The 12,695-nt window shown below is 34.7% G+C and overlaps 1 protein-coding gene across 1 annotated transcript in view; it reads right to left on the bottom strand.

The window, feature by feature from the left end:
- LOC106115994 (uncharacterized) overlaps positions 1 to 12,695 on the bottom strand; it is a 52,161-nt gene that overhangs the window by 22,707 nt on the left and 16,759 nt on the right. The window contains exons 4-6 of the mRNA XM_013309690.1: positions 11,317 to 11,494; positions 8,239 to 8,428; positions 6,737 to 6,858 (exon numbers count right to left, since the gene is read on the bottom strand). Of these exons, the coding sequence (XP_013165144.1) occupies positions 6,737 to 6,858; positions 8,239 to 8,428; positions 11,317 to 11,494 (490 nt within the window). The remainder of the gene's footprint in view (positions 1 to 6,736; positions 6,859 to 8,238; positions 8,429 to 11,316; positions 11,495 to 12,695) is intronic.

Raw genomic sequence — 12,695 nt, 5'->3', positions numbered from 1 at the left:
GTTGCCAGTGCGCCAACCGGAACAATAATTTACACTTCATTTGAAGCAGCCATTTGAAAAAATGAATAACGAGATTGTTATGAAAGATATAAGCTGACCAGTTAATCGTTTGATATTCATTTAAGAGAAATGTTAAGGTTAGCGAGAGACATTTAAGTTTTTAAATGTTTATTTCTGTCTGATAACGTTGACATGTTTGTTATATGTTGACAGTTGTTACCTATAGCCTTATTTGGAGATTACACATGGAGTCATATTTCCTAGAAAATTAATTACAACATTTTAAAATTGATTTTCACATCAGCTATCTTTTCATCAGTAAATAAATATTTAAACGAATTCAGAAAATACAAAGTTAAATGAATAATTTTCAAAGTATATTTGGTTACCTCAAATTTAGAAGTAACAATTATTTTTCTAATTTGTAACGATTTTCTTTAACAATATCAGTCAAATATTTCGTGACAAAGGCTGATAAACTAGTACAGAGATGTAATAAAAACTAAAAGTGTCGAAGTGAAATCGAGTGAGGTGATCGGAGCGCGCAACGAATAATACGAACATGTGAGAAGACGATCTCAACATTTTTGATTTCACGACTTAAATCATAACAATATGACCACCGGTACGACCATTATAGTAATTACATCTCTTTGTAAACCAATTTAACTTTACAGTCTATGAATTATAAATTTAATAGTTTTCGACCGAAGTGTACTGAAATAAGGAGTATCGTTCCGTCGAATTAGATTACGTTAAATATTATATTTGTGTGTTCGTTTAACAATAGTTGAGCTTTTGTTGAGTCGTGTTAGCTCGCGGTGATTGTGGGTGTATTGTTTGTTTTCGAGGTGATATTACAAATGGACCTGAATGTTTTGATGGCTGCTTGATCTCTGATTACAAGGGCCACTTCCTAGACGTGTGTGGCGTGCCTTGTACTAAGTACATAGTATAAGGCACGCCAGCAGCCATAGCTACTTACATATGTCAATTATAACTTTTATTTCATATCTACAGATCATAATTAGGGTATTTGTTAAGTTGTTCCGTAAGTATTTCAGACCTGGAAGATGTGAAAAAGAACTTCACACTCTCTCTGTATCGTCGTGTTCTTTTTAACATTTCATAAAAAACAAATGAAAATTAGTTGACAAAATTGTAGTAAGTGAAAACCCTTTCAGTATAAACATCCGAAGAAAGGCATATATTAATTTAATTTTGCAGGAAATTTCATCAATAATCACCAAAGTTGATATTAATACGCGTTTATATGTCAGAGTTTAATCGTGACTCGCAATCGAGTGCTTTGAATGTCGTACTAATTGCAACGACATATCTGTTGATGGATGTCATACATCTTCCAAAACACAAACATTAAGGTTGGAAAATACTGCAACACCAGAGGAACTGCAGATACGTTGCCGGCCTTTAAGGAAATGGTATGCGTGCCTCTTGAAGGTCCCTAAGTCGTATTGGTTTGAAAATACCTCTGAGGACAGACCGTTTTACAACGCGGCTGTGCGAGTTCAGTACAAAGCAATTTCTAGATATTCATTATTAATATTATCGGTAAAAAAAACTATGAATAATTTAATTAAAAAGCAGATGGACAGCTAAATTTATAACATTAATAACATGGTCGGCTTTATTAACGCAATAAATTTAATTAAGATCAACTTAATGGTTTTATAATACTTTTAACATAAAAAATACACAACGAAATTGCTGAGAATTTTAATCAACCAAATATTTACTCTAGTACATTCGGAAAGTTCAAAGATTTTAAAACTATAATTGTTTGATTAATTTGATGTTATAAGAACATAAAAGTTATTTCGTTAGCATGGATTTGGCTTTTGGCACATGACTAAAATTTTAATAATCGTATCAAATAATTTTAGATATATATCAAAGAGGATTGCAAGATTTAACGCTCCCGTTGCATATAAACGTGTAATTTGTATGAAGCAGTTTTGCAAGCGCGGCGAGCACGAACGCACGAATGCTGTGCCGTCGCTACAAAGCGCAATTAGGATTATGTGTAACAGGACACGCGATTTGAACTTACCTAAATGGTGTTAAGCAATTGAAGTGCGATTCTAAAGTTAACCCACGCATCGAATTCTAAATAAACTACTAACCAAGCATATCGACTTATTTTTATAGTTATCTTTTCGTGATTATTTGAAATCTAACTGCAGTGTAACAATCTAAGGGCGTAAACTCCCATCAAGGGTGTGTTGGACAACAAACTGCCTAACTTAATCCCAACAAACATTAGCTACTTTCCATTACAAGTCCCGTCAAAAGCGGTAGAGCTGTTTTGAATATTACCCGGAACAAACTTGAACTTGCGGGCGGACCCATAGACAGACAGACGGACGAACAAAAATATTAGATTATAATAAAAAGCAACGCAAAAACATAATTTTCTAGTATATTAATATCTAGCACTTCAATACTATTAATTGTATAGATAGTGCTGAAATGAAGATGGCAACTAGACGCACGAAATGTTGCACAAGTGAACATTTGACGCGCGTACTCGAGCACCGTGACAGATAAAGATGGCGACCCGTTCGGATACGCGTCGCGGATCGGGTCAGATGCGATCACGAATTTCGGTGAAAAATTACCGCCGCACGGTGAATTATGCGGTAAAGACGAGCAAATATTCACGTTCTTAGGTTAATATTTAGTTTATAATGTCAAAAGTTTCGCATATTATTTGTATGCAGTTTTGTTATTTAAAACAAATAAATGAATAGAAAATATTTCATCAATGGCATGCAAATTACATTATAAGGTGGGTGAACTGAATATTTTACGACAATCATACAACATCTAAAGACGAACATCGAAGACGGATTTAGTCCCAAGCCGTGAATTAAATCTTTAAAAATAAAATGGTGTTAATAACAAGTTATAAATTATAGGAAGCAGTTTATATAAACCAATAAAATAACTCTATCACCGCAAAGTCAATAACTTGTAATCTCTAAATAATTATAGTTAACATAACAAGCAAATTTAATAAGAAAAGTTGACACCCAATTAAGTACAAGTTACATGTAATTAATTTAATTAGAGTAATATTAAAACTATTTACAAATGCCGGAATTGTTATGAGCAAGCTTTTAAACTACAATAATTATACATCAACACCACGTCAGTAATCTATGGATAGAAAACACGGTAGCGCTGTATTAATCATGCGCCTGTAGAGGAGAAATTATATGGCCAGTAGCGATTAATTCGCTGCGATATATTTCGCCATGACACTCTTGTTACAAATAAATCATGAGGTAACGCGATATGCCTCGCTACTGTTTGTGACATACGGCCCTATCGATACACCTACAAATCTAGTTTGAATAACAATAGTAAATACAAAGATTTATATGTTATATATCGATCATATAAATGTGATGATTCCAGTTTACAATTTTTTTTATTATAGAATAGAGCAAGCGGGACCACCGAGGTATTCAACGCCGTCCATGAATATCAGCAACATCAGAGAAACTGCAAATGCATGGCCGGTATTTAAGGGCTTTGTATCTTCGTGTTTTACCATTCAAATTGTCTTTTTTTATCTCAATCTCTACTGATACATTTTTTTGACGAAAGAATTTATTATCCAAGCAGTATACAGTAGAATCACGGTTTTCTTGAACCACTTTATACCGGTCAACTGTTACGATTATTTTGCCTCCGATGAAAGGCAGGAAGCGGTGCAGCTGTACTCTAAATTATACAACAAGGACATAACACAAATATGAATTATAATCAGTTGACCATCCGTACTGTTGCTGAATTTTGAATAGATTCGAACGCCGCTCACTGCGTTTGTGCAATTTCGCGATACAAATATTATGGAAATTTAAAATCTTCGTCGAGTTTCCCACGTTGTGTTCGGGACTGGATCACGTTGACATAATGTATGCGACTCCATACTCGCCTGTGCAGTGTCTTGTGCAACTTTATAGGGTACAATTATGGTGGCATTCGCGTCACGCCGTCTCTGCTATCGTGCCACCTTTGTATGGCTGGCTGTATTATAGTTATGTAAACGAAAATTTGTTTGAAATTCATTGAAATTTTATAATTAACTAAACATAACACTAATGAAGTAATTGTTGGTTCTTCTTGGATAGAGCTTGAATTAAATAAGTACTTATACATAATACTTTTGTTTTTTAAAATTCCTAATACGGTCTTGAGTTCGCTTTGCATATTTGCTGTGATAATAATAAGTTAATGTAGTTTGCGTTTTGTGTTATACGTTCTATAAATTTCACAGATATAAAGAGGTCATTTTGACTTGAATTTAAATAGTCGACATTAAAATATGAGAAATGTGTAAAATGTTAAACGCGCCAAGCTATGTCATGTATTTTTTGTTTATTTGAATACAAATTAGTAGTCAGTTAGCGATATTGACCTCAGTTACGAAATATTTTAAAAGGAGTAAGGCTTACTGAATTATAAAAGTTCCATCCATGTTTGTTACAATAATGAGAATTTATAACTTTCAAAATTGCTTAAAGAGATTACTGATTAGTCATTTTATGATTTGTTAGTAAGCTGATTTAGAAATTATTTTTTAACGATTTTAAAAATCGATTATTTGGTATTGTTACATAACTTATTACGCTTTGATTGTAATGACATTTTTAATAATTTTTAACATTTGAGATTTTTTTTAATTTTATTTTCTTAAACTTTAATCTTTGATTTGAAAAATATATTGCCAAATGAACCAAAATAGTAGATTATTTATAATTATATGTTTATAACACGTCGTTTATATTACGCCTGTTACCTTTGGGAAGCGTGACAAGTTGACAAAACGAAAGCAACAGCCTTCATCCGGACAGGGATGTCGCAGTCTCGCCTACACGGACGCCTCGATGTGGCATGGCTTTAATGTGGAATGCCTTCGTATGCGACTCATTATATGGGATATGCCACACGAGGGGCGCAGCAAGATAACCAGAAAATAAATGTATTATATTTAATTTCGCATTTACGATCGAGTTATCGATTTATTTTACCGGTAACTTTGAGTGACAGATGTCAAATAGATTAGTTTATTTGTTAACGATTGTGTTTAATTTCAAGCACGAGTCAATTATATTTTTTAATTATATAAATTATATGAAAGAAAAATATTCTTACTCGATACAAATTATCGATTATAATTTTGTATCAAATGAAATAGAATCAATAATAAATTATAGTATTTAATTAAAGGTTAGTAATTTATTAGTCTGTTATGAAAGAGTAGTAAATCGATAATAACGAGTAACGCAGTGGCAATCGATACATCGATAATCGTTATAACTGCGAGTCGAACAATAAATATAACTGGTATCCAATTGGATTCCTTGTTTAATGCCGTTCAATAACCGAGTAATAACGAATATGACGTTAAACCAATATCCTGCAGAAAGACGTGTTGTGGACTTGTCGCATACTGTTAATGTTAGTGTTGGTTAACCATACAAGAATAAAGTTTAATTTTTAGAAACATCGTATTTACATTTAATTTTGTGTTTTTAATACTTGAAAACAATATTTTATTGATATCAGAATAATTAAAATCCTTTCCTTTTTTATTTATTTACTACATTTAAGTATATAAGACAATAAAATAATGAAATAAGCTATAATAGTAAATTAAACTACAAGAAATCACTCGTTAGTAAGTAACTAAGTTTTCAAATTATTGTCTTTGGAAATAGTCTCTGAATATCGGACACACATTGAGGCAAACATGATTAAAATCGTAATGTAAGCTTATGTCCGAAGGCACTAACGAGTATCATTTTTCCATTAATAGTCTTATTAAAGAATAAAGTGTAAATATTGCTAATAAAATATCGAAGAAAAACTACAAACAAGTCACAAAGCTCGCTCCAATCAGTAGCTATTAGCCAGTTGATGCAGACACGCTGTCTGGCCTCAAGTGACGGCCGCCATTGTTCGTGAGGGGCTCAAGATATAATGGTGATTGGATGTGATGTGTAGAAACAATGATTATACATGTAGTCGTGATTGCGGCCCGTGGAGATTGGCGCGTTTCTCCCGGCGTAATGACGTCTGACGTCTTCATTGTTACACGACTCGCAAACGCCCACGTAAAAATTATTAAGACACTTATTGGACTCAGTTTTATTATGATTGGACGCGATCCGGGTTTGATGAATAGATGAATAGTGGTTATAATTAGCTGCTGTACACCGCAGCCGGATTTACTAGTGCAACTGTGTAAGTTGTTTCTAGACGCAATGAGTTTTGTACATTTTTATTACTACTAAGCTTTATTGCGTTGTAAGAAAGTATACGTTTGTGAATATAGCTAACTTGTTTGATGCTTGAGTTAAAGATTTTAGAACGTATATGCCATTTATTTGCGCCTTCATTATGCTTAATTTTACAAGCATTATAAATAGTAATAAGCTACAGACTAAGTAAAACAGTCTATAATACTTTTATCTTTATGTTTAACTTATAACAAGAAGATTTTCTTTAGAATTATATTTACATATAAATAATTTAGATTATATATTATTTATGTATTTATATTTAAGACTATTGTAGACTTTATATTTAATATAAAACATAGCAGTTTTCAGAGTCGTGGTATTTAAAAATTCACTTTGTATTACGAAGACATTTGCTATAGGTCAATTTGTTGACACATTCTATATAAAATGCATGTACTCACCGAGGCGTACTCCGCACAAATGTCTATAGAGCTGACGAAGTCGTGTACATCGTCAACTGACCAGCCTGTCAGCCGCGCGCGCGCCTCCGCACACAAGCAGTCACCACGCGCCTCGCTACGATCTGTCAAATAACACAAATAAGCCATCAAACCAACAACGTTGGACAAGCAGATATGTTGAATTTAGAATAATTCTGGTACATTTCACTTGCTCCTTTCTTATGCCTATTACAATCGTCTATTAGTATTTTTTTAATTACACTTAAAATCACATATTACACAGCACTCCTTAGTTCCATCTCTTCTATGTATTTTAAATCTTGTTTTAAAGATATCCATCCATAGCTAAGCCAAGCCATAGACATTTAAGTTGTTTAGTATGTGATTTGTGGTATAAACAATTATTCCTCTATTATTGTTAAAATAAAGACCTTTTATTAAGCTGTATAAATATAATTTTAGGTATAAAATACAGGTACAATATCTAATGTTCTTTGGTCGATAAACGCAATTTCGATTTTTTGTCACAGCAAGCTTTTTATATTAGTTTTTTTGCTTGCCCGTATTGATTGGAAGCTTTTATATGTTGTTAAATGAGATTTGTTGTGAGGTACTTTCAAGAAGCTATATATTTTTTATCTTTTGAAGTTGACTAACGCAAAAAAAAATTAAACAAAATAATTTAATACTTAAGAAGAATACAAAGTTCGCGTTAATAGTAAAAGACATAATTAAAATAAATGATTTCTTATTAGTTTTGTTTAAAACAAATTTCGTGTCACTTTTCTATACTAATATTATAAAGAGGAAAGATTTCATTGTTTGTTTGATTGCATTGAATCTACTTAACCGATCTAAAAAAAAAATTAAATGCAGGGAAGCTACACTATCCCCAGGTGACATAGGCTAATTTATTTATTACTAGATTTATTTTTAATTCGCATAGACAAATCGCGGACAACAGCTATTAAATAATATTTTAGTTAATACAACAATGATGAATGATTTATGTATTTAATTGTAGTCATCGAATAATATTCATGATGGCAATTCTTCGTAATTTATTGCTACAAGATGTTGTGCGTTCATAGAGCAAAATTTACATAGTTCAAAGTTACAATACGTATGACGTCACAGGCTAATAAAGTTAAAACCACTGAATATAGCTATAATTCAAGAATGAATTATTATTTGACTGGAAGCCTTTGTTTAAATTTAGAGATAAATAACAACACGTTGAATAATTATTACACAAATCATAGGCATTTTAAAATATTGCTATCACGACGTCGACATTTTATCACACAAATGCAATGGTGTGCCTGTCTATAAACCTGTAAGCTGCATTTTACCTTATGCTGACGTCGGATAGAACAGTACTCTTTTTTCGACCTGGCAACGTGACATAATACATAATGCGACTCAGCTCATGAGTTGGCACATCGTGTACTCGTTGCCAATGTATTAAATGAAATGCTAGGTATTAGGTACTATTTATTTACCTTCATTAGACACCCTGTCCCGGTCATCGCTGTCGCTCCGCGTGCTCGGACTGGCTGAGAGTCGGGCGCGCTTAGCCGCGCTCTCGCTGGCCGCGGACAGATCCAGAGGAGAGTGCTCCGCGGAGTTGCCCACCAGCCGCTTGCGCCTCGACCGCCCGCTGCGACCCACCCGCGATATCGCCAACAGCGTCTATTGAATACAGGCTCAGTTACTGATACCGTCAATCGTAAGACGAAGCATTTTTACTGAATATTTAACTGAACAGTTGAATTTGAGTATTTAATAAATTAAAGAATGTTTCTAAACTAAACAATTTTACAACTTTCACTCTTAATAATATACGTTACGTGTACTATGAAATCTTAAAAAGACGTGAGGAAAAAAGTTTTATTGATACCCTACAACATTTCTTATTCGGAATGCGGTAAAAGTTAGTACGTTACCAATACTAATTAAGCACCAGTTTAAAACAGTTTGAGTGAGCATCAGGAAATAGACTAGACAGCGTGGGAACATGAACCAATCGTATCGTGTAGACATAGCTAAGTAAGCTCGGGATACTTTTAAAATCACACGTGTAGGCGTACCGCGATAGATAGCTGATAAGATAGAAGTATTGCATCGTAATGTAGGACCGGCCGGATTCCAATGCGGCACGTAGAACATAAGTCGAGCATTTAGTGTGGATCCACTTGTCGAAATCGAAATATATGACACTTTAATAGTTAATAACTGGAGACTGGCAATATATAATCAAATACTTCAATTTACCGTGTTCTATAGGAAAGTCTGAGACTAGCCGCATGCATTCCGATCTCTATTTAAATCGTGAATAGTTACTTATGAACCACTTGGCGCGCCTCTGGTATGTTATTCTAAATATCAGAACGCGCGGGCAGCGAGTCGCGAGCCGTGAGCCGACCTGTGACATTTAGAAACTCAATTACTCGGTAGCCGGTCAAGTGGCTCGTTGATGCCGGCTTAAGAAAACACCTTATCTGATCCAGACCACTCACATTCATCATAATAACGTTACGCCGACACGCTCTCCGGTCGCGGGTCAAATTGCAATCTATCTTTTTTAATTGCCCCAGCGCACTAAAAAAGAAGCAAAAGCTCACTAATTCCGAGTAAATTTCAGACGAAGGCGCGCGCGCGTGAAATGAACACGATCGGGCGCGCGTGCGCACCTCCCCCCTGAGTCCCCGCGCCGCCCCGCCGCGCCCACCGGGCAGAGGTGCCGCCATTTATCTTACAATTTATTTCCGCATCGCTCCCGTTTCACTTTATAGGTGAAAATAAATTTAAAACGACTATTTATAGAATGAATAAGGGCAAAGGAGAGAAATGTAACAAATCATGTTTATATTGCGCACGGATACGATCGATTTTAGAAAGTAAACATCGAATGCGTTTACGAGCACTATGGAGAGAATAATAGTGGAGTATTTGGAGTTGTGCTGGTGCCCTGGTAGGTGACGCCTCGAGCACTCGCCCAATGAAAATAAGATAATCATCGCTTTGATACCATCTACTGCAGTTTACTTAGAAAGTTGGAATTCAATGATTGTTTACAAAAAAGGAACTTCAAGTTTCTTCACATAAAATGTTTAATTTATTTTTTGAGCTGAAGTCACAAGTCTAGACTATAAACCAGACCCAAAATATACACCTGTAATGTTTTTCAAAATACATTTGTTTTGGCTGGTTATAATGAACACTGCTTTGTGATATTTTTATTGATATTATAAGAATACAATTAATTGTTAACGAAAAAACAACAAAAAAGTAATTAACTTTTCGCAAAAAGTGATTCTCATTCATAATTCGAACGTCGCAATTTTAATTTCACATCTCATGAGTGGCGTATCTTCGGCGCACGCGCGGGCGCGTGCCTCTGCCAATTAGTGCAGCTCCAGTTGAGTCCGCGCGAGTCGAAACGGTTCGCTGGCCATCGCCTCCGTATAATCCTGCTGATTGTGCGCGCTCGCACACGGTAACCGCCGCGCAATTAACACTCTCGCCGTCTTATCTGTGCCAGAGGAAGTGTAAAGGTCGGAGGCCTTATCTGATTTAATTGTCTTCATTACAGCCGCAAAGGAAGCGTCGCTCGCCGCGCGTTATGATTTTAAAGAGGTCCGAATTAACATAACGCCGGTCGACTGACCGCGCGATACCCGTATTATGAATTTAACGATGCCCCGAGACATTTTAATCACAGCCGTGAACTATGAAGCTACACCGTGGTATAATTAAAGCGGGAAGGTCAGTGAGCACTCATGTAAAATAATTAATATGAATTTTAAATACGCTCTTATGAAATAAAAAAGCAGCTGAGCGTAAATTATTTCAAAGAGGGCAGACTTAGTTGATGTGAATTATGAAGCGATGAACGGAAATCATAAACTAATGTTTTAATTTTCTTGTGTTTCATTCTGGTTATTTTAATGCGAGGGTAAATTAAATGAGTTCATTTTTAAATATATTTAAAGACGTTTGCTTATAACATAGTTATTAAAAATCGAACGATTAAAGAATTATATCGATTATAGCATATAAAATAATGTCATTCTTCTAGAAGATGCTAGCAGCATTCCTCTTATATTTCAAATGGTTCATGACGAAACGGTAGAGTGACAAATCGCTATATTATCGCATATAAATAATGATACTGCGTATTATTAAAACGATGTTGCCAGGATAACAAGTCAAAGTAAATACGCTTCGTAGAGCGTCGGCGTCACGTATTCCTTTGTCATGAGGAAGAATAAAACTGTTTGTCAATGCTTCGGTCAGAAGGCACGTAATGTCTATGGGTTTCCTCTTCCTAGTATGATAACCTTCTTGCTATAACAACTATGGTTTAGGTGCTATTAAGAATATTATCAGTTTACGTTTCCATTTTAAAGCATTATCGGTTAATATAAAAATACCGGAAAAACTGTTACTTGAATCGTCTTCAATTAAGAACTTAACTGTCTCTTCTGTTGTTCAATATGGGTTATATAAGAATGTTGCATTCTTCAAAGTCCTATGTTATCGCTCACGCGTTGTACATAATGTAATATTAAACTTACCTTTGTTGAGCTCATATCCAGCATGGGAGGGAATGCCGGCAGTCTTAGCGGCCCGCCTTGTTGTGTAGTGAGCTTGTCAAACAGGCCACCGAGAGGTACCTCGCTTGCATCTGATTGTACAGGCGATGGTGGCGCTGCTCGGGCTTCCACGCCGAAGCCATTCATCCGATGAAAATAACTAAAGACAGGGTAATAAATTAGTAACGATCAAACACAGAGTCCCACGACAACGAAATGTAGACGAAAAGGGGAACCTTTATGCCAATTTTTCAGGAAACTATGTGAAGAGTGAATATATCCCTTCATATTTATTTAAATGATTCAATTTATTACTGATTTAAGTTCCAATAGTATCAGACTTAATAACCTTTAGTACAACTTTAAGTATGCATGAAATTTTCTCACGCCTTAATTTTTTTAAGTTTATTAAAAATTAAATAGTAACGTTTAAAAATATACAGGCTTTATTTGTATTACGAAAGTGATACTGTTTTTAAATATTGGTAAATAGTCCGGATCCTGATTTCCTGTTCGGTTCATTCATTTCTTTCTCTTGAATTTCCTGTCTAACCAAAGTTGGTCTGTTCTCATGGAAATAATGACTACATCCTATTATTGATAAAATTAAGCAACATGTATACATTAATCAGTTTTAATTAATTCGCTCATTCAAATAAGATTTTTGAACAAAAGAAAGTTGTCTATGTATTATATCTTCTGGGAATAATCTTATTACCTTACTAATATTATAAATGCGAATGTTTAGATGGATAGATATTTGTTTTAAGGGATCTCCCAGAAATTTGACACAGACGTAGAACATAATCTGAAAGAACACATAGGCTACCTATTAAGTTTTTTTTTAATTTCAGACAGACTGAATCGCAGGCGACAGCTAGTATCCGTTTAAAGTTACATTTTAAGAGAGGAAACAGAGTTAACACGACTTGCGACTTACGTTTAAGTTGCGAATTGGGATACGTTCCAACAAAGATCTTCAAACAACGGAAATATAACAAAAAAGGGTCTTGACAGACGGACGGACAACAAAGTGATCCTATAAGGGTTCCGTTTTTTTCCTATAAGGTACGGAACCCTAAAAATGAAATAATCTTTATAGTGTACATATAATAAATTGCCTATTCTCTAACAAGTAACTGTTTAGCTTCAAGGGCGTTATCTATACGCAGCAATATCTAAGTATGTAAAGCATAGAATTTGTGTCGAACAATGAATTTAGTGGGCGACCTTTGTACAACATTGCTGTTGTTTCATGAATAATGGCCCGCCTTTATAGATAATTAAACCATGTATAATCGAGTGAAATACTGCCTACCGGTCTAGTAGCTTTGTTAATGTCAAGAGGTTAGCTTTTGTAC

Source organism: Papilio xuthus, unplaced genomic scaffold, assembly GCF_000836235.2.
Source record: "Papilio xuthus unplaced genomic scaffold, Pxut_1.1 DF827777.1, whole genome shotgun sequence".
Classification (NCBI taxonomy): Eukaryota; Metazoa; Arthropoda; class Insecta; order Lepidoptera; family Papilionidae; genus Papilio; species Papilio xuthus.
Note: the sequence above shows the minus strand (reverse complement) of the source record. Positions and strands in the feature narration are given on the sequence as shown.